Source organism: Phodopus roborovskii, unplaced genomic scaffold (genome assembly GCF_943737965.1).
Source record: "Phodopus roborovskii unplaced genomic scaffold, PHOROB, whole genome shotgun sequence".
Lineage (NCBI taxonomy): Eukaryota > Metazoa > Chordata > Mammalia > Rodentia > Cricetidae > Phodopus > Phodopus roborovskii.
The window spans coordinates 8,876,874-8,896,091 of record NW_026126480.1 but is presented as its reverse complement, the minus strand read 5'-3'; the positions used below and the strand labels follow the sequence as shown (position 1 = coordinate 8,896,091).

Here is a 19,218-nt window from a genome sequence, read left to right as displayed (position 1 = left end):
GAGCAGGGAAGGTGCCAAGGCTTTGAGTGTCCCATGAACTAGAGGTTAAATATCCAGTGTACTAGACCTCAGGCTCTGGCTTTCCACTTTACTGCCACAAGAGACGTTTAATCTCTCACTTGGCTACCAGCAGAAACTGGGTTTGGGAAGTACTTAAGGTAGAGGTATGAGAGACATTTTCCAGGCTCATTGTGAATTATTTAAATTAACCTATTTCTCAAGTCCTACAAACACAACAATGGATCTCCTTTTTAGCAACAATTACTCTTTTCTTCAATTTTTCCAAACCTTATCATGTCAGTTTCATTGGTCATTATAGAAGCCTAGTCTAAAAAGAATCCTATGGGTTTGTTGACATCAGGGTCTGAGGAAGGCATACTGAAGACTAGGGCCCGGCTGATCATTCAGGATCTTCCCTCTCACCTGCTAGGCTCTTTCACCCAGTCACCCTTCTCCAGGCCTCTGCGACCAAGTCACTGGACTGCTTGGCATCTGCTGTCTTACTTGTTAAGTCAAATGGCTGTTTGCAGCCCACATTTCTGTCTCGGGCCTGAGAACTTATAAGGAGCCCATGGCACCCTCAGGTGGCTGCTTGCATTTCTGAAGGGCACCTGGGGTGACAGTGGTACAACACAGCCAGAAGGCCACTCAGGAGGTCGTTCCTCCAGGCCAGGCACTCATTTCAGAGTCACCTGGGGGAGCTTTTGTTTGACCTCACATCCAGCAACACCACTCAGGAGATGTCGGGGACTGGGGCTGGTGTATGTGTTCAAAGGTTCTGGGTGGCATCTGTCACCCATGTACACAGTGAGGGGTGGCAGGATTTGAAATGGAAGCACAGGACTGAGTCGGAACCACGTGGCACAACATGGAAAATGACAGTTCTGGGAGGGAGGTGGTGACATAAAGGGTAATCTGGTTACCTTATAAACTCTGTTTCCTTCTGTCCAGTCAGTGGAAGGAGGGTTAGAGGAGGGAGGCATGGGGGAGGGCTCCTGGTTGTGTGACTTCACTACTAACTCTTGGTCTTCTCGTTGCTGTATGGGATGACACCTTCTGACTAGAGAGGCCAGGGAAAGACCTCAATTGATAGAGTGAGGACCTAGGTTCTAGTCCCAGGACCCACAAAAAAGAAGCTATGTGTGGGAACACTCTACAGTTCTGACACTGGGGAGGTGACAGGTAGATTCCTGGGGCTCACTGAATTCTGGGTCAATGAGAAGTCCTGTCTCAAAAAAAGCAATTGCCCCAAAACAAAACAAACCCCAAAACTAACCACCCCTCCCCCAAAACCCAATAAGGTAAATTGACACCTCTGGTCTCTGTCCTCCATACACACAATTGTGTACTCCTGATGTGTGTGTACACTTGCATGAACCACACACACTCACACACACACACTCACACACACACATACACAGACACACACATAGACACACAGACATGCACAGCCACACAGACACAGACACACACAGACACATAGACACACACACACACACACACACACACACACACACAGGGGTGGGGGGTGCACAGCTGACTTGGAATTCTTAGGTCCCAATGCTCTGTGGCTTCCAAGGCCTGGGTGGGTTCTCAGGTCCTTGTGATTCTTCCAGGCCAGCAGGATGGGTTAAGGCCTCCACGGATCTGAGTGATGGTCACACCAGAACACTCATTCTGTCCCTTTTTTAAGGGCTGGAAAGCTGGAAGAGGGTGTCACACCGATGTGCAGGCAGCTTCAGGGCTGGGAGCCTTTGCTGTGGTCCTGCCTAGAATGTCAATTAATTTTCTTCCTTAAGCAGCAGGACATGAGTCTGCCTGTCTGCCTGGCTATGCCCTGTCTCTCCCTTCCATCTGCCAGGACTGATGAGCGCTCCATGAACAATTGGGTTTCTTGTTTACAAAGTTGGCTGCGCAGGCTAATAGAAGTGATCTGTCCCCTGATTAATTACTTCATTTTTTCTCCTTTTGTTGTGCTAAATAGATGGACATCTTTTCTCCTCCCTGCTGCAAAGTGACTGCATATTGCAGCACCCTTGTCATTTCTATCTGGGTTAATTACAGGCTTTTGGGCAACGGTACTGCCACTCCATCTGTGTGGGTGAGGGAGGGGACCACAGGCATTCAGAACAATGGAGAAATGCCAGGAGAGAAGAAAACTCTCTCAGCAAGAAACTGTTTTAATTTGAAGACAGTAGGATGTTGTGGCTGACAGGGGCCTTGGGGATCATTTGGCCTAACCTGCTTATTTACAAATTGGGAAACTGAGGTTCGAAAGGGGAGAAGCCTCTTTTGAGAGCCTTCTAGTAGCAGAGAAAAATCGCAGAGCAGCCTGTGCTGGCTCTCTACTGCTCACTCGTTCCTAAGGAGTCATAACCACCAGGGAGGTTAACCATTGATGACACAATACTTCCCCTGCAGTTACCACCTGACCATTCCATTAGTTAGACAGACAGCCTGCCATGGCGCTTTGCCATGCTACATGACTATATAATACACTATAATGATAGTAATGGGGATCTCCTCTGATGCTATGTTTACTGTGTACCTACATGTCTGCACTAGACATTTACATTCCTGACATTTAAGTGGGATTATGACTGTGTGGTGTGTGTAGCCTTGTAACATAGAGACATAGAGGAGGAAAATGAGATTCAGAGAGGTTAAGCAACTTGCCCAACCTCTCACACAGTTACTGGATGACAAAGCCTGGATTTGGACAAACGATTTTTCTGGAGCCTACTGCTTTGATTTGAAACCAGACCTTGAAATCTGGTGTTCCTTAATGATATAATCATTTCTAACAGTTTTACAGGACAGTATGTGAAATATATCAACTTTGACTCCTTAACAGTCTTAGGAGGCAGTCACAGATGGAATGCTCATTTTACTGAGTAGGACCTGAGGGTCAGAGGCTGGAAGTCCCTGGCTATAGCACTTGCAACACAGTAAAAGCTCCACTGAAGGATGCCAGTTGGCAGTGATGGCGTCTCTTCTGTCAGGCCTCCTCAGTCTCTAGGCCTACAGGTCTCTTAGCTTAGAGTCCCAGACATAGCTCTTCTTTCTTACATCTCAGGGCATGTGTCTCCTTGCTCCTCTCAGAGTGCTTCCCATCCAAGATTCCTTTATTCCACCACCGTGAGCTTTGCTATGCATTACGAAGCTCCATGTACTTGGTAAATGCTTGATGAGTGGAAAATTAGAGACTTAACTCTTCAAGTCTACCCTATATGCAAGGAAGACACAGGACAATGTCTTTGTGTAGCAATAACTGAGAGAAAGCCTGCAAGGGATGGGGCATTGGTTTGTTAGAATCCCACTTGGCTGTTAAAAATGAGGAGCTAGGAGACTATTTACTGTCATGGAGAAGTCCTGCTGTGTCATTTAGATAAAAGCAGCTTCCTAAAGAATGCACTTGGTCTGGTTTCAGCTTGTTTGACTGCTGTGACTAATGTGCACAAACATTCAGAGAAAAAGATTAGCAAAGACAGGTATTGTTAACTAGGGTGGTTTCTGGCAGGCGGAATAATCACAGTTCCTCTGTATACTCTGTCTTTAAGACCTCTTGATGATGATTGCCTATAATACACACACACACACACACACACACAATTGAAATATATATTTTCAATATCAAACAAATGCTATTGTTTTAAGTGCAAGGCCTTACCTCTGGGATTAGTGAGTGTGGCTTCTGTGGCTTTCCCACCATCTCCACAGCGAGTATCATCAAAGGGGAGGCACTGGTCACCAGTCCCCGCCACCACCTCAGAGTTCTTAACCAGGTCCTTCACCACTGTGGTGGACTTGACCTTGAAGACCCGCCGGCTGTTGGTGTCAGACAGGAAGACGGCCCCGCTCATGGGGTCTGTAGCCAGGTAGTATTTGTGTGCTGGGCTGTGACTGCAAGAGAGGCAGGACTAGGTGAGCTCTTTTCTTTTCACCATCACATAACTAGAGATGTACAATACGACTATGGCCACGCACCCTAAATGGGCCAGGTCTCATGTGACCTCAGAAACTAAGAAGGGTTGGGCCTGCTTAGTACATGGATGGGGAAATACAGCATGAATCCCCAACCCATTTGACTCAAAGCAAAATGCTCTTATGAGGGTGCTATCTTTACTGTGGAGCACCTGAGAGCTTGGCCTGATGATCCCTCCCCTTTCAATTACTAAGGCCTGGCCTGGGGACATGGCTCAGTCAGTAAAGCGCTTGTTTTGAGTTCAATACCCAGAACCCATGATTTTTTTTTTTTTTTTTTTTTTTTTTTTTTTTTGCCAACTGTGTGGACATGTCTTTGTAATCAGAGTTCAGGAGGTGGAGGCAGAGTGTCTTTGTAATCAGAGTTCAGGAGGTGGAGGCAGAGATAGGAAAATTCTGGGTCTCACTGGCCAGCTAGCCCACACTCCTTGCTGAGCTTTAGGCCACTGAGAGACTGACTCAAAAAAGGGAAAAAAGTTATATGGTGCCTGAGAAACATTACCCAAGGTTATCCTTTGGTTTCTACATTCATGTACACATATCTGATGCCTACCTTAACATATATGTGCCCTCACACACACATATACATACATACATATATACATACATACATACATACATACATACATATATATATATATATATACACACACATACATACACGCCCCTCCACCAGGCTTTTTGCTATGTCAAATGATAAACACATGCTTTCTTTATTTTTTCTTTATGTATATTTGTGTTTTGTCTACATGTATTTATGTAAACCATGTGTGTGCAATGCCTACAGAAGCCAGAAAATGGCAGAAGATCCCCTGGAACTAGACTTAAAAATGGCTATGTGCTGCCATGTGGGAGCTAGAACTTGAACCTGGGTCTTCTGGGAAGAGCAGCAGGTATTCTTACTACCAAGCCATCCCTCTAGTCTAGTGCATGCTTCCTTAAAAAGATTACTAATGAAGATTTTCACAAGAGATGGGCTAATTCAAGAAAGGAACATGGAGGCTTTAGACAACAACCCAAGATTTAAAACAAGCCTTTCTCTCTAAGGTTTTTACAGCAGCTTCCAGTTCCATCCTGAGACTGACAGATAAGACACTGGCTAGACCTGCCTCCTGCCAGTCAGTGTCCACCCATTTCCTGTTGTCCCCAGGTGTCTCCCTCCTGCAGGCAGGCATAAATGACATACAGGATTGGTTTCTAATCTGCATCAACTCCAGGAAAAAGGAACTGCAGGGGTGGTGCTGATGGGGTCAGTTTCTGGAAGAAAGTCACAAAAACTGGGCTTTGGTAATAGGAATGAAGCCAGACCATGCAGAAGCCAGACCATGAGGGCACTCTAGCCAGAGGCTGGGGAAAGTGTCCAGAATATGAAACCAGATCAGTCTACCTTCCAAGGCAGGCTCTGAAAAGTTGGGTGTGTCATGTGGTCCCTGAACCTCTAGCTTCCTTCAGCTAGAAGATGGGAGTGTTAGTGCTTGCTTATAAATTGGGAACATTCACATGAAACCACAGTGTCAAACATGTAGAGTGATGCATAGCACATACTCAGCAATTATGCCTGCTGAGTGATGGTGTTTGCACTTGCCTTTGGAGATGCCTAGATCCTATTACTCAGTGGTACTGATTACAGCTTTGCCAAGTCTATAAAGCTCATGGGTTCTGGGCTCACCACTGGGAGCTCACTGTGATGTCAGCTTTCAACTCTTTTGTGTGGTCTGATCATTTACCGGTCCCTCAAACTATATCTCAATATTGTACATTTATCAAGAGCAGAGATTAATCCAGGTCCTATGGAAACCCTTTTTATTTTACATGCTGTTGATTATCATATGTGAAGCTTGGTTACTGTGTGTGTGTTGTGTATCGTGTGTGTTGTGTGTGCTCCACTAATATGACATGCTTTTCTCCAGTGGCGTTTTCTCTCCAGCCCCATGCTGCTAGCCCATTGCTTCTTTGTGAACAAGAACAGGACCCTCTTCCTGCCCAGGTCTTCTTCAAACCTTTTTTTTTTTTTTTTTTTTTTTTTTTGATCTGACCCAAACCCCATCAGGTTGTTACCATGTTTCATCTTGCATGACTCCTCTGTCTTCCAGAGGAAGCACAGATCTTCCAAGACAGATGCACCTCAGACCTTCCTCACAGATATCTCCCGCACCAGGCCCCTCAGTGAATTTGCCCCTGCTCATCTACTCCTCTGCCCTGTTCCTCCCCGTTGCCGCTAATTCTCCAGGTGCCCACTTTGGGAGCTTTTCTGACAAACATCCCTGGACATTTTTTCTTGTGCCCTAGGATTCATACTAGCTTATGTCTCTCACAAAATACAAGGCCATGGCTATTTATATGTCTTTCACACCACCTATCAGTATTTCGAGAGATATGGTCAGATTTTTATTCACTTCTGCATTTTTAGTGCTCAACTTGCAGCCTCCCAGCCCTTCGGAGCAGCTTGTCTTAAGTAGATGACATGTCCGTTTTCAGTTCATTTAGGTGGTATTTGCATTGAAATAACTTAGCTTTCCTTTTACTTCTCATGGAGTTGGTGGTAATAGCACAGACATCCTGTTTATCTTGAGATATCCCCTGGAACTTTGAAGGTGGCACAGAATTAATCTTCCCAGATAACCCTGATTCTGGCTTAATAAAACACAGTGACCTTAGATCCCTCTCTGTCGTGCTGGAGCATCCCGGACTCCCATGACAGCCAGGAGGCAGGGGGGTGATTTCATTTCTGTGTGCATCACTCACGATAAACTGGTGCTATCTCCCTTGGCAGAAAGAGGACCCCAAGGGAGGATGGTGGAGGCCCTGTCCACTTAGGTTAGCCCCTGAGTTTCCAGTTCACATCACTGTGCACTGGCCTGGAGAATGTCACTTGTGTGGAGCTTCTCAAATGGGTGAATTCCAGGAGAGGGTAGCCTTGGTAGGATTGTTACAGATCCTACACAACTTATGGCTGTATCTTTTAGCTTATCCAGTGATGAGAATGGAAGGCAAATGCTTGCTCTGAATGGAGAAGGTGAAGGTTTAACTGGGGCAAGTCAATGAAATAGTTGTCTCCTTCAGCTGTCCAATGGTCAGACCTGTTCTGCCTTTAGAGACATACATATATAAATACATACATACACACACAGATACACACACAGAGACATGCAGACACACAGACAACAAACATACACACACACACACACACAGAGATCACACACACACACACACACACACACACACACACACACACACACGATGTTTGTTGTGAGAGAGGGGCTCATTTATCCCTGGCTGAACATCAAACTCACATGTAGCCGAGGATACTGCCTCTGCCTCCCGAGTGCTGGGATTACAGGTATGTATCACCAAGCTTGGCTTTCTTTGGTGCTGGGGATAAAACCCAGGGCTTTGTGCAAGCACTCTGCCAGCAGCACTACCTCCCTAGCTCCACATTTCTTCCTCATGCCAGCCAGCACTGGCAGCTACATTGTGCCTATGGTTCCCACTGGGTCCTCCCCCAGGCTGCAGCCCCAGCAGCCTATGGAACAGAGCCAGGGAGCTGATCCCATGGATTGGAGTGCATTTGACCCTGAAGGATGAGGATTCTGTCCTAGTCTCTGTGTCTATACTTGATACACATGGCCTCTTTCCCCTATAACTATCACATGGTGTAGGGACTGTCTTCTTACATCCTAGACACCTGAGATGGACAGAGATGAAGTACATGACTAGGAGCACAAACTGCTGAGTGAATTTCAATCTACATCTGCTCAGCTTCACAGTCTGCTCTTTCTATACACCACATAGCTGCCACAGTTCCCAAGCATGTCGGCACTGCACCCTCAAGGCCTGAGGATCTGCTGCAAGCCATGCAATCCTTGAAAGCATGTGATGGAAGGAAGCCCCAGGGCTTGCTCAAGTCAGGGGATTCAGCCGATCACTCCTCCCCCCTCCTACCATCCCTGGGCCCCCACTTTTCTGTTGTAGCACACCACATCCTCATGTTTCCACCAGAGCGAGGGCAGATCTTGCTTCTAGTGCCTGTAGCACTTTCACGGGTTCTTCTCTGCTGAGTTGCCTGTCTCCTCAATGAGACCATGAACTTGGGACTGGAGAAGTGGTTCAGCAGTTAAGGACATTAGCTGATCTTCCAGAGGACCCGAGTTCAATTCCAAGCACCCATATGGTGGCTCTCAACCATCTGTAACTCCAGTCCTATTGGATCCAGTGCTCTCCCTGGCCTCCTAGGGTACTACACGCATTTGATACACGTATACAGGCAAAAACCCATACATAGAAACCACTACTGAACTCTTCTAGGATAGGGACTGATTTCAAATTCTATAACGATTCCCACTGTACAAATTCAGAGGAATTGTTCTGCTGAATTTATGTGTGAATGAATGACTGACGACTAGTTGAATGAATTTAGCCTTGTTGCTGTAGTATTCACAGGAAGCACCCATTGCTAGTGATCTTGGATTGATAGTTCTGTATAACAGAATCACCTGGAAATCAGAAGAAGTGGCCTGAAGAAAAGTAACCAAAGGGGCAGGGCTCTGCCTATAAGGTCTCTTCAGGCAGGTCCTAGGCACAGCCAGACTTGGGAACCAAACAGAGCTTCTCAAACTTCAGTGTGCTAAGGAAGAACTTGAAGATGTTACCAAAATGCAGATCTCAGTTCCATAATGCAGAACATGGTATTTCTGACAGTTCCTGAGCACACCAGTGCCGATTGTAAAAGGCCTTGAGATCTGCTGTAAACCACACCAGCCTGGAAAGCATGTGGAGGAGGATGGTTGATAGTGTAGGCGCCAGGCCCAGGTCTGGGGACAGGGAGCATTTTCAGGCTCCACATCTAATTCTTATGTCCAGGACCCTGAGCAGGGCCAGGCACAGAGCTGGGTCACAGTCCTGCTCCACAGCTTGCTACAGGGAACGCCAAAGTCTTAAGTTTTCTTGATCTGGGAATGTAACATTGGCTATGGCAGCGTTCCTGGTCACCTCCCCCACTCTGGAGAGAAGTAGGGAAATTCTTGGAAGAGACTGGGACAAAAGATAGCCTTCTCCCTACTTCTGAGGGAGAAACCTCCTTTGGTCCCAGAGTAAGATCCATCTCCTTTGAGCAAGGGAGCCTTATTAACCACTTTGGATACAGCCCTGACAGGAACTACTTCATTTTTTCCCACCAACAGACTGACCTGAGTTCTGGAGCCAGATAGGCCAAGGTTCAAACACCAACTTCTCTATCCACTCTTTACATTTGCTTGGGTGGACTGCTTTGCTACTCTGAGTCTCTGTATTTACACCTGAGAAATGGGGACAATTGCATCCTCTTCAAGGATTATTGGAAGAAAAAAAAAACAACACACACAGAGAATGAATATAAACCTCTGCATATAGTGTCTGTTCCAATAAAAACAGAGATGGTTTAAAAATGGTGGCTTTTATATTTTTTAAGATAGGGTCAAATATTCCAAGGGATCTACAACCTACTGTGTAGCCACGGATGATCTTAAACTTCTGGTCCTACATCTGTCTCCCAAGTGCTGGATGACCATGCTCAGTTTATGTGGTGCTGGGGATTGAACTGAGGGCTTCAAGAATACTAACCAAGTACTCTATTGTCTAAGGTATGTCCTCAGCCCCAAATGGCAGCTTTTAAGCAAATCTGATGACCCTGAGAAATCTCTAGAATATTTATGTTGGTGTGTAATAGGAAAGCTATGTAGTCTTGATACACTGTTGTCCTGTTAATCTATTTTCCATGACAGTTAGGGGCGTCTTTGAGTTAGTATAAAATGTACAGCTTGGTTTGAGGGAGATTATTTTCATGCATACTTCTAAGAACAGGCTTCCAACAGTCCTCCTTGACCCTGGGGGAAAAACATGCAACAGATAAGGGTGCTTGTTTCCTGAACAGATCCATAGTAGCAGATGCTGAAGGGACTATGGCTACTGGGAATGGCCAGGATAGTGGGTGGCATGAGATTAAAAGAGTCAAAGACAGAGGGAAGCCTATCCTGGGGTATACATACACAGGCCAGGGTTCCCCTGGAACCAAATGCTGTTACTGGAAGAAACTGAAGGAGCTAACAGATGAAGATAAACTAGAACTTCTTTAATCCAGTATTCAGTAGAGGGAACTGTGAGGCTCAGAGGAAAGGATTTGCTAATATCCAGATACCAGTAAAAGCCGAGCTGGAGGCCGAGACTTATTCTCTTAGGAAAGTGGCTGTCAATAGATGAGTCCCCTTTTCCATTGTGATTTACTTTAGAGACAGATTTTTCTCACCTAGAAGACAGGGTTTCTATCCCATACTATGGCTGTATCAAAAGATCACTGAAGGGGTTGGAGAGATGGCTCAGCAGTTAAGAGCACTGACTGCTCTTTCAGAGGAGCCAGGTTCAATTCCCAGCACCCACATGGCAGCTCACAACTGTCAGTAACTCCAGGATCCAACACTCTCACACAGACATATGTATAGGCAAAATACTGATGCACATTAAAAAAGAAAAGAACACCGAACATCAGAAGTACACACACCCACGCATATCCACACCCACACACAGAGACAATCAGGACTTTTTCAACTGATCAGTGATGTGGATGGAAACCAGAAAAGCTGGCTGGTCAGCCAATGCCACATAGCACAAGACATCCAAGCTGTGTCTGCCAGTACCACAGCCATGTCCCAGGCAGATGTCACCATGGACTGAATGATTCAATGTTGAATGGCAGGGTTTACCCTAAGGTAGTCATGAAATACACCTCTGCAGTACAGAAATTGAGAGGACAGATCAATGAACAGTTCAGTATCACCCATACAAAGCTCCTGAACATAGGCTTCAGTGTGAACAAAGACTGTTTCTGCATTGGAAGGGGCATTTCCCCCCACTGGAGACAGTGCAAACCAGGAAATCAGTTGTGTTCCTATGATTACTTTGGCTGCCGTGGCTTAGAGTTTAAGGTTTGACCACTGCTGTTCTTTGTTTTTACTTTTGGTCCCAATTTCTACTGAATTTATCTTCTTCTATGTGCCTTTGATTGTAAGAGGACTAATTTCCTTCTTGGGGAAAGATGGAGGCATCTTATCATCATGATTATCATAATTATGCTAAGCTATAATATGCTAATTACAAAACCAGTGTATAGAGACTGTTATAGTTATTAAAACCACTAATAACATTTTTCCATAGTAATTCCTGGAACTTCTCTCTGTGCCTAAGAATACTGAATAGTTTGTAGAGATCCTTTTTTATTCTTTACAATAATTTTTAATAACTGTAAGATAAAAATAATGAGAGATGAAGCGGTTATTTCAGGGTCAGATCACTGGGAAGCTTCACCAGCCTTGTCTGTAAACTGGCTGTAACCACAGATATCTACCTCACAAGGTGCTTCAGACATAAGATGGCATCCATGTGAATTGTCTAACTCTCTACTATGCAGGAAATACTCTACACATGGGACTTATTACTTAAAATAATCTACCAACTACACACATTCCTATTGACATACCATCATATAGAGATAAATTCAATAATGACAGGTAGTTCAGGCTTTGTCTGTCTCATCACTCTCCCAGTGAGTCTTCTTTTATCCCAACCTGGGACTATCCCAGGTTGATCTAAATCTTATGTAGCTACCCAAGAGTCTCCCCTACAGCTATGCAAAACAGCTCTATCTGCTCATGGTCAATTTTCAGATCTACACACCGACACAGTTCTGTGTGAGGACAGTTATCTGCATGAAGTCACTGTGATGTCCTGTCTGGAAGACCCTGGCATTCTAAGTGCTCTGACTTCAAGGTCTAGAACAAGACTGTTTTCATATTCTTCACATCCATGATCTTGGCCCTACCCATCATGGTTGTTAAACTCACTTAACAGTCTAGAGGATGTGCTATTCTAAGGATTAACCAGGCTGTGGCTCTCAAATTCTTCCCCATGTCACATCTGTAGATTACAGAACAAGTGCCCCACTTTGCCACAAATAGAAGGAGTTCAGATCTTTGCCACGAACCCTACCACCAATAGTGGGGTGTTCTGGTTGCAACTGATTATCTCCTATCAGCTTCTAACTACATAGGGTTCCTTTGCCATTGAGCCATCTGAAATTGACAAGTGTAGCTTACCATACAGCATGCAACAAGGCAGGGGAGAGGCAGGGAATTCTCCACTGGTTGGCTTACCTATGTCTGAAATCTTTATTTCTGACAGAAGACAGGAGAGCAGGGAATAGAAGAAAGAACGAGGTGTTAGCAGCAGGGTTAGACGCATTATTAGCAGCTGAAAACTTGACAGCAATGGTACTGTACAACACTGTAATAAATAAAGACTTAGCAGCCATGACACTGATACATTTTATATTGGATACTCCTTGTCAGTGAGTTCACTTACAAGCAACTTCACATCACAGATGAGGCACAACTCTGCCTGCACCATACTGCTGACTTTGGGAAGGGGACAGGCCTGATACAGTGTGCTGCCTTGGCAGGGGCTCAGAAGAGATGGGGGTAGCTGATTCTCTTCCCTGGACAGATATACACCCAGAGAAACACAGGCTTGCTGCTCCAGGTCTCTACATGCATGCTTTCCAATGAAAGTTTCAAAACATGGGGAGCCTACTAAGAGCCTACTCAAAATATGGCTTGGGATTGGAGAATGCGTGTAATTAGGTAGGACGCGACACAGAGAAAAAGGCCGAGGAAAAGACTGGAGGAAGATGCTAAGATGACAATATACTGAGTTTTCTTTCCTAATTTCACCTTTTCCGTCTTTCCCCTCTCGTGTCTTGCATGATCCTCAACAGTGGTTGGAGGGAGGAGAGGAGGAAGGGAAGGAGGGAGGGAAAATAGGATATCTTATTTGGAGGATGTGAAAATGGGAGGTCGCCTTTTACATGTGAGGTATAGATGATGTTCACTCAGCAGAGAGTAACTTGACAAGATGGAACCACTCCAGCTGTACCGGGTGAGGACTCTTTGGTAGGGCAGAGCTGCGTAGTGCTCTTTTAGGTTTGGGTTTACCATTCTAGATACTGAGCTTTGAACACAGACTTTAAATCCCCGAGTTTGCTTTGCCTTATTTGACAAATGTTGATAATACTTTACAGAACAGCCACACTGGAGAACAGTAGGAGCCCAACTGCCCTTCCATACACTTTGGAGGATGCCCTTTCCATCTCAAGTTAGGCTATGCTCATGTGGTTCCAAACCAGGATACAGGCAGGTGGCTTTTTTTTTTTTTTTTTTTTTTTTTTTTGCTTCAGGATAGCTGTAAAAGAACTCCCTGCAGTTTTCTTTTGAAAATGAGAGTGGGCTCCCTTGTTTTTGAAGTGCAGTTTCTCTATAGAGCCAACCCTGTTGTAGGGCTTTGGTTCTAAAGAGACCTGGTTCATGGGTGGTGTGGGTTTTCGATCACACAATGAACCCTGAGTAAACATTTGCATTAATTAAATAAAATCAACCTTCATTCAGGGGTTGGAGCTAGCAACTAGTTGCCTGGAATTAGCTAATTAGAGAGAGCAGGAAAGAATAGAGTGGGGACTTGGAGTTTTACGGCTTGGTAGAGAGATGGCTTGGTACAGCTTGGTTTGGTAGAGAGACTTGTCTCATGCTGGGTCTCTGGCCCAAAAGAAAGTTAGGTGGTTGCTCTGAGCTAGCGGGTTTTCACACCCACATCTGCCTTCCAAGTCTTTGTTGGTAAATAGAGCAATAAAGACTTAGTTTAATCCTACATATCTCAGTTGCTGCCAAGCTGAGGTTGTAGGACGGGAAGTTACTCCAGGCTGCAGCCTGAGTGGCTGGTAAGGCACTAACTGCAGGGTCTGTGGGACCTCATATGGTAATTTAAAATATCAGTAGATTCATGTGCAGCAGCTGAGCTGACAGAAAGACATCATAGGGGAGAAATGCGAAGTCGAGCTGTTCTCCAGCTGGATGGAGGGTTGCAGTGCTCCATCACTCATGGTCAGGACCGAAAGTCTCTCTCTGGGAGGCTCTGCTGTATCTAGAGAGCAGAGCGGTACAGCCTGCATCAGCCTCAGGCCTCACTTCACCTCAGCCCTGGCCAGACAGAGGTAACTGCTGAGGGACACTAAGGAACAGGACCAAATGTGACATTTGCTTGGCATGCATCCTTTGTTGTTACAAGAGGACTCTGGTAACCAATTCTATCAGTTAAGTGCAGAAAGAAGGTACAGTGGCTCCAAAGGGATTAATTTTCAGATGTCAGCAACCTTCCACACCATCTGGATGTGAAGGACAACTCACCGAGTCTTCATCTCAGAGCACAGGAGAGGCAGCACCTGATGGAGCTGGGAAGTGAAAAGTCCTATTGTCTGGCAGGTGTGGCTCTGTACTGCTCTACTTCTCAGGCCCCCATGGGTCTACTTCTCAGGTCCCCATGGGTAAGGCTGCTGGGCCTCATGATGGCAAGGGACATTACCAGGAATCATGGGGAAGGCACCCCCTTACATACCTCATCTCCAGGATGTTGGTGACATTTCCAGAGGGGAAGATCCTGCGGATGTAGTTGAAGTCTCCCACATAGAGACTCCCATCAGAGCCACAGGTGAGGGCCACAGGGGCCAGGAGCTTGTTGCCATCAGCAAGACCATTGCAGCTGGGGCAGGAGATGCTCCTCCTGCGCCCATTGCCCATGATGCTGCCGATGACTGGTGGCTGCTGAGACACGAACTGGTTCTCTCCATTCCCTTTGTGCAGGATGCCTGGGACAAGGAGAGGAAGTCAGTATCAGTGAGGGAACAGAGGCTGGATCCCTCTTCCTTTGGTTGGTCAATGTAATTTTGCAAAGTATATGAGGCCTTGGCCAAATACTTCCAGGCTTGTCTTACTATAGTGAAACCCAGGGGGACCTGAGAGACTCCAGTGTTTACTGACTGAATTCTCACCCTAGGGCTATAAGGCTGAACTCTCATCACTCCTATGACAGACAGAATAGATTAGTAATTTAGTCAAAGCCCCACAGACAAGAAGTGGGCAGGCCCAGAGTCGTGTGTGTGTGTGTGTGTGTGTGTGTGTGTGTGTGTGTTTGTGTGTGTGTGTGTGTTTGTGTGTGTGTGTGCAGGATACATGTGTATATATGTGCAGGTGTATATAGGTGCACTTAGAGTCAAGAGGGCAACTTCTGCCACCCTTCCTCAGGTGCTATCCTAGTAATTTTGGTGCAGGGCCTCTCATGTCCTAGAAATTTCCAAGTAGGCTAGGCAGGTCAGTGATCCCCAGGGATCCCCCTGCCTCCTCCTCTTTAGGGTTTGCATGGCAAGCACATCCTATCGTGCCTGAAATTTTAAAAGATACATTTTATGTATGTGAATATTTTGCCTACATGTATGTATGTGTACCACATGTGTGCTTTATGCCTGCAGAGGCCAGAAGAGGGCATTGCATTCCCTGGGACTGAAGCTCCTGAAACTGTGGGTCATTGTGTGGGTGACAGGAATTGAACCCAGGTCCTGTACAAGAGCATGTGCTCCTAATGGCTGAACCATCTTTCTAGTTCCCACCCTTCTTCTGGCATTTTTTACTTGGGTTCTGAGGATGGAACTTGGGTCCTTGTGCTTGCAAGACCAACACTTTATTGCCTGAGCTAACTCTTCACCCTAGGGTGCAGCTCTTGACCATTCAGGCTATGCATCTCTCTTAGGCTGCTTTTGAATCTGTGTACTGCAACTTCTTTGATACACATGCTCTTTTCCCAACAATCCCATTTTAAGGGTAGAGATTATGTCTCTTTCATTTCAGTATCCCCAGTGTCTAGCATAGAATATGACACAGAGTGCATATAAAGGAGGGAATTACAACCTTTGCTCACCAACACACACCCAAGGTTTTGCCTGGTTTTACAGTTGACAGGCTGAGCCTACATCTTGTTGAGATCTCCAATGTCTTTATTACTCATCATGCCCTGGGGCCTCAGTTTCCCACTAACCAAATGAGGGGACTGACATCAATGCCTTGTGTTCGTTCTCACACACCGACAGTTTCTTCATTCTTAGCAATCCTTCTCTTCCTCACCAATCTTGATCTCCACTTTGCTCCTAAACAGTTACCTTCCTCCTTCAACATCTTTTAAGATAAAAGGCTAGATTCTTCACAGGAGAAAGGCAAGGTATTTGAATCTAGCTTATTTTACTTAACACTGTTATCTTCAGTCCTATCCATTCCTTGAAAATAATGTAATTTTGTTCTTTGTTATGGCTAAGTAAGACTCCATTATAGAAGACGCAATTTCTTTATCTATCCATTTATTAGTGGCCTGATAGGATGGTTCCTTAATGTGGCTATTGTGAACAGCGTAGAAGCAAATGTGCTACTTAGGTATCTTTGTGGTAGGGTGAATTACATTCTTTTGGGTATCTGTTCATTTGGTTGTTCTGTTTTTAATTGTTTGAGGACCTTCCATACTGATTTCCATAGCAATAACAATGACTTACATTCCTGCCAGCAGAGTATAAGGCTTCCCTTTCCTGTACCCTCTCTACTATTGTTATTTTCTTTTCTCAATTTTATTTAAAGTTTTTAAAAATATAAATATGTACTGTATGTTGAGTATATTCCCCCTCATACTATACTCCCACCCCCTGATTGATCTTCTGGATGCTGGCCACTCTGACTGGGGCAAGATGGATTTTCATTGTGTTTGGATTTTCATGTCCTGATGACCAAGGATGTTAAACAATTTTTTTTCACATTTGCTGGCCATTTGTGCTTCTCTTCTGAAACTGCTCTCTTCACCCCTGGTTCGTGCTACTGCTCCTGGACAGTTCTGAACTCCCTGATCTGCCCCATGACTCTGTTTACTTGTTTCTGTACCAGCACAACAAAGCTCCAGATTCTCATCTTTCTAACTCCATTATGTGTTGAGTCCCTTTTGTTTGCTTTATCTTTATTTTAAAGACTCATAGGGATGTGCAAGTCTTTTATTATACATTCTGATTTAGTTTTTCAACTTCTCTACCTTAAACCTGGCATGGGACTGGCAAGCATTCCTTCCACTTTTAGACCATGTGGGAGATAAGCAACATCATTACTATGGCTCTTGTCCCAAGGCAGAGCATAGTCAGACTGCTCCCTAAGTACACACGTGATTGACACCTATTGTGGATGAAGCCTGGAGTCCTAATTTTCTTACCCTGGGTTCCAGCTGCTTATGCTTCCTTTGACCCTACTCTCAGCTTAAATTACAATGGATCTACTCTTCAAGTCCTTGTCTTCAGAACTCAGGGACTTGACTCATACCCCACCCTCTTAGAGGATTTCCTACTTGATAACCTGGGCTAGCCCTAGCTCTTCTGGGATGCTGCTCAGGGCTCCTCCCTCCATTGTGGCTTTGATGACCATGAGTGAAGTGCTTCTCCCATGCCTTGCTAGCATTTGTTGACAACTGTCTGAATGATCACCTTGGAGCCCACATGTTCATTGTATACTTTTTTTTTTTTTTTTTTTTTGATACATGAGCTAGCAGAGAAGATAGCACCTTAGCCTATCTCAAGGGCTTCAATGGTTCTACTTACCACTCTGGATATTCAGGGCATGGTGCTTGTCCAGGCTCCAGCCCCCCAGCTTGGAGGCATCAATTTCATAGCCCTGCAACACAGCTGTCCTTTTCTCCCACAGGATCAGATCTGGGCAGGACTCATATTCATAACCCACAGAAACTATAGGAACAAAGAGAAAATGCACAGGTGAACAAAACCTTAGCCCTGACCCTTAGTCCTATAGGCAAGACCTCTGATTATCTTTTATAGAAAAGGAAAAAAAAGGCTCATGCTTTTACTTGGGCACTAGAAACATGTGGAATACCAATACAGTGATGCTGGTCCTTAAAAATTGTTTTTTTTTTTTTTTTAAATAAAATAAAACAAAAATCAAAAACAACTGCAAATTATTAGGAAAAGTTAAATGTGCCACATGCCTTCAAATGACCCAAATGAATTGATTCTGGGGAAATAATCCTTTTAAATGTTTTGCATATATTGTGGTGCTATTCATATGTGTGTGAGTGCATATGTATGTGTGAATATGTGTACACACATGTGTAGAGACCATTTGGCTTTTACATGTATTTTGAGGATCCAAACGCTAGTTGTCATGTTTACATTGAAAGTGTTTTTACTGTTGGCACCATCTCCCAAGCCCAGAAGTAATATGGAAGTAATCTTTAATAAGGAAAGCACCCCATTAACTCATCAGTATAATCTTATTTGTGGCAGTAGGTAATTGGAGGTGACACAATGTTTAATCAGGTGAGAATCTAATCATGTCCAATCTAGGACTATTACTCAGCCCCTGGCCATCATGGTCATGAAGACCAGCTGATGGCATAGGAAATGTTTAAAGAAAAGGGCACAGTTGAAAGACTGATTGTTTCGGTCATCTGTGATTTCAAGAGTTATTAGGTCACTAAGCTTGGCTTCTGTGAAAGCCTGGGCAGTGGCCTTGGGAGGGCATCAGCTGAGCCAGGCAAGCCATCCCTTGTGAGTATCTCCTCTGAGAGGGCACTGTTTTCCAGCTGGCAACATCTGACCATGTGGTTGAGACAAGAATGAGCAGCTGGTCAGCCTCTGAGAATTGTTCACATATATCTTAAAAGATAGCTACCCATCTACAGCAACAGGGGAGTGGGCTAGAAGATGTCCCCATGTCTCTGGCCAAGATAATCTCAGCAAATGAGCCCCAGTACTATGCCATGGACCTTTTGAAACTGCCTAGTGGGCACTAAATATACTCATCTCATTGGAGGAGGCTTTGGGGCCTTGGCTTTATTTTTGAAGATGCTAGAAGGGGGTGTGAATGGTGAGAGAGGCATTTCTGCTCCCAGGGAGCTCTTGCATTTGGATGCAAATCTTAACGAAGAGCTGGATGAATTTTGCTTTCTTCTATCTGTGTATCCTTGGGGTGTCACCTCAGCATCCTCAGAAGGATATGATTGTGAAAATCCATTGTAATACTAATGTGCATGACAGCACAACCATAGGACAAGAGTTCAAGAGATGCCCTCGTTTTCTTCCTGCCTCCCACCACTCCCACCCCTCCCTCCTCCCTTTCCTTTCTAAGTGCGTCTTTACTTCTCAGTTCCTGTCTGTCTTTGCTGGGTGAAGACAACTCAAAGAGAATAGGGTTCAAGATGAAGGTATTTGCTGCACTATTGCTCCTCAGTCATCTTGTTAGGCATTATGACTACTGACTGCCCATCTCTGAAGCTCCTGGGACCCTGCTC

At 45.0% G+C, this 19,218-nt stretch overlaps 1 protein-coding gene across 1 annotated transcript in view; it reads right to left on the bottom strand.

The window, feature by feature from the left end:
* The window catches only part of Tenm4 (teneurin transmembrane protein 4), a 701,768-nt gene that overhangs the window by 38,015 nt on the left and 644,535 nt on the right, over window positions 1-19,218 (bottom strand). The window contains exons 22-25 of the mRNA XM_051192264.1: window positions 17,513-17,656; window positions 14,455-14,704; window positions 12,165-12,185; window positions 3,671-3,903 (exon numbers count right to left, since the gene is read on the bottom strand). Of these exons, the coding sequence (XP_051048221.1) occupies window positions 3,671-3,903; window positions 12,165-12,185; window positions 14,455-14,704; window positions 17,513-17,656 (648 nt within the window). The remainder of the gene's footprint in view (window positions 1-3,670; window positions 3,904-12,164; window positions 12,186-14,454; window positions 14,705-17,512; window positions 17,657-19,218) is intronic.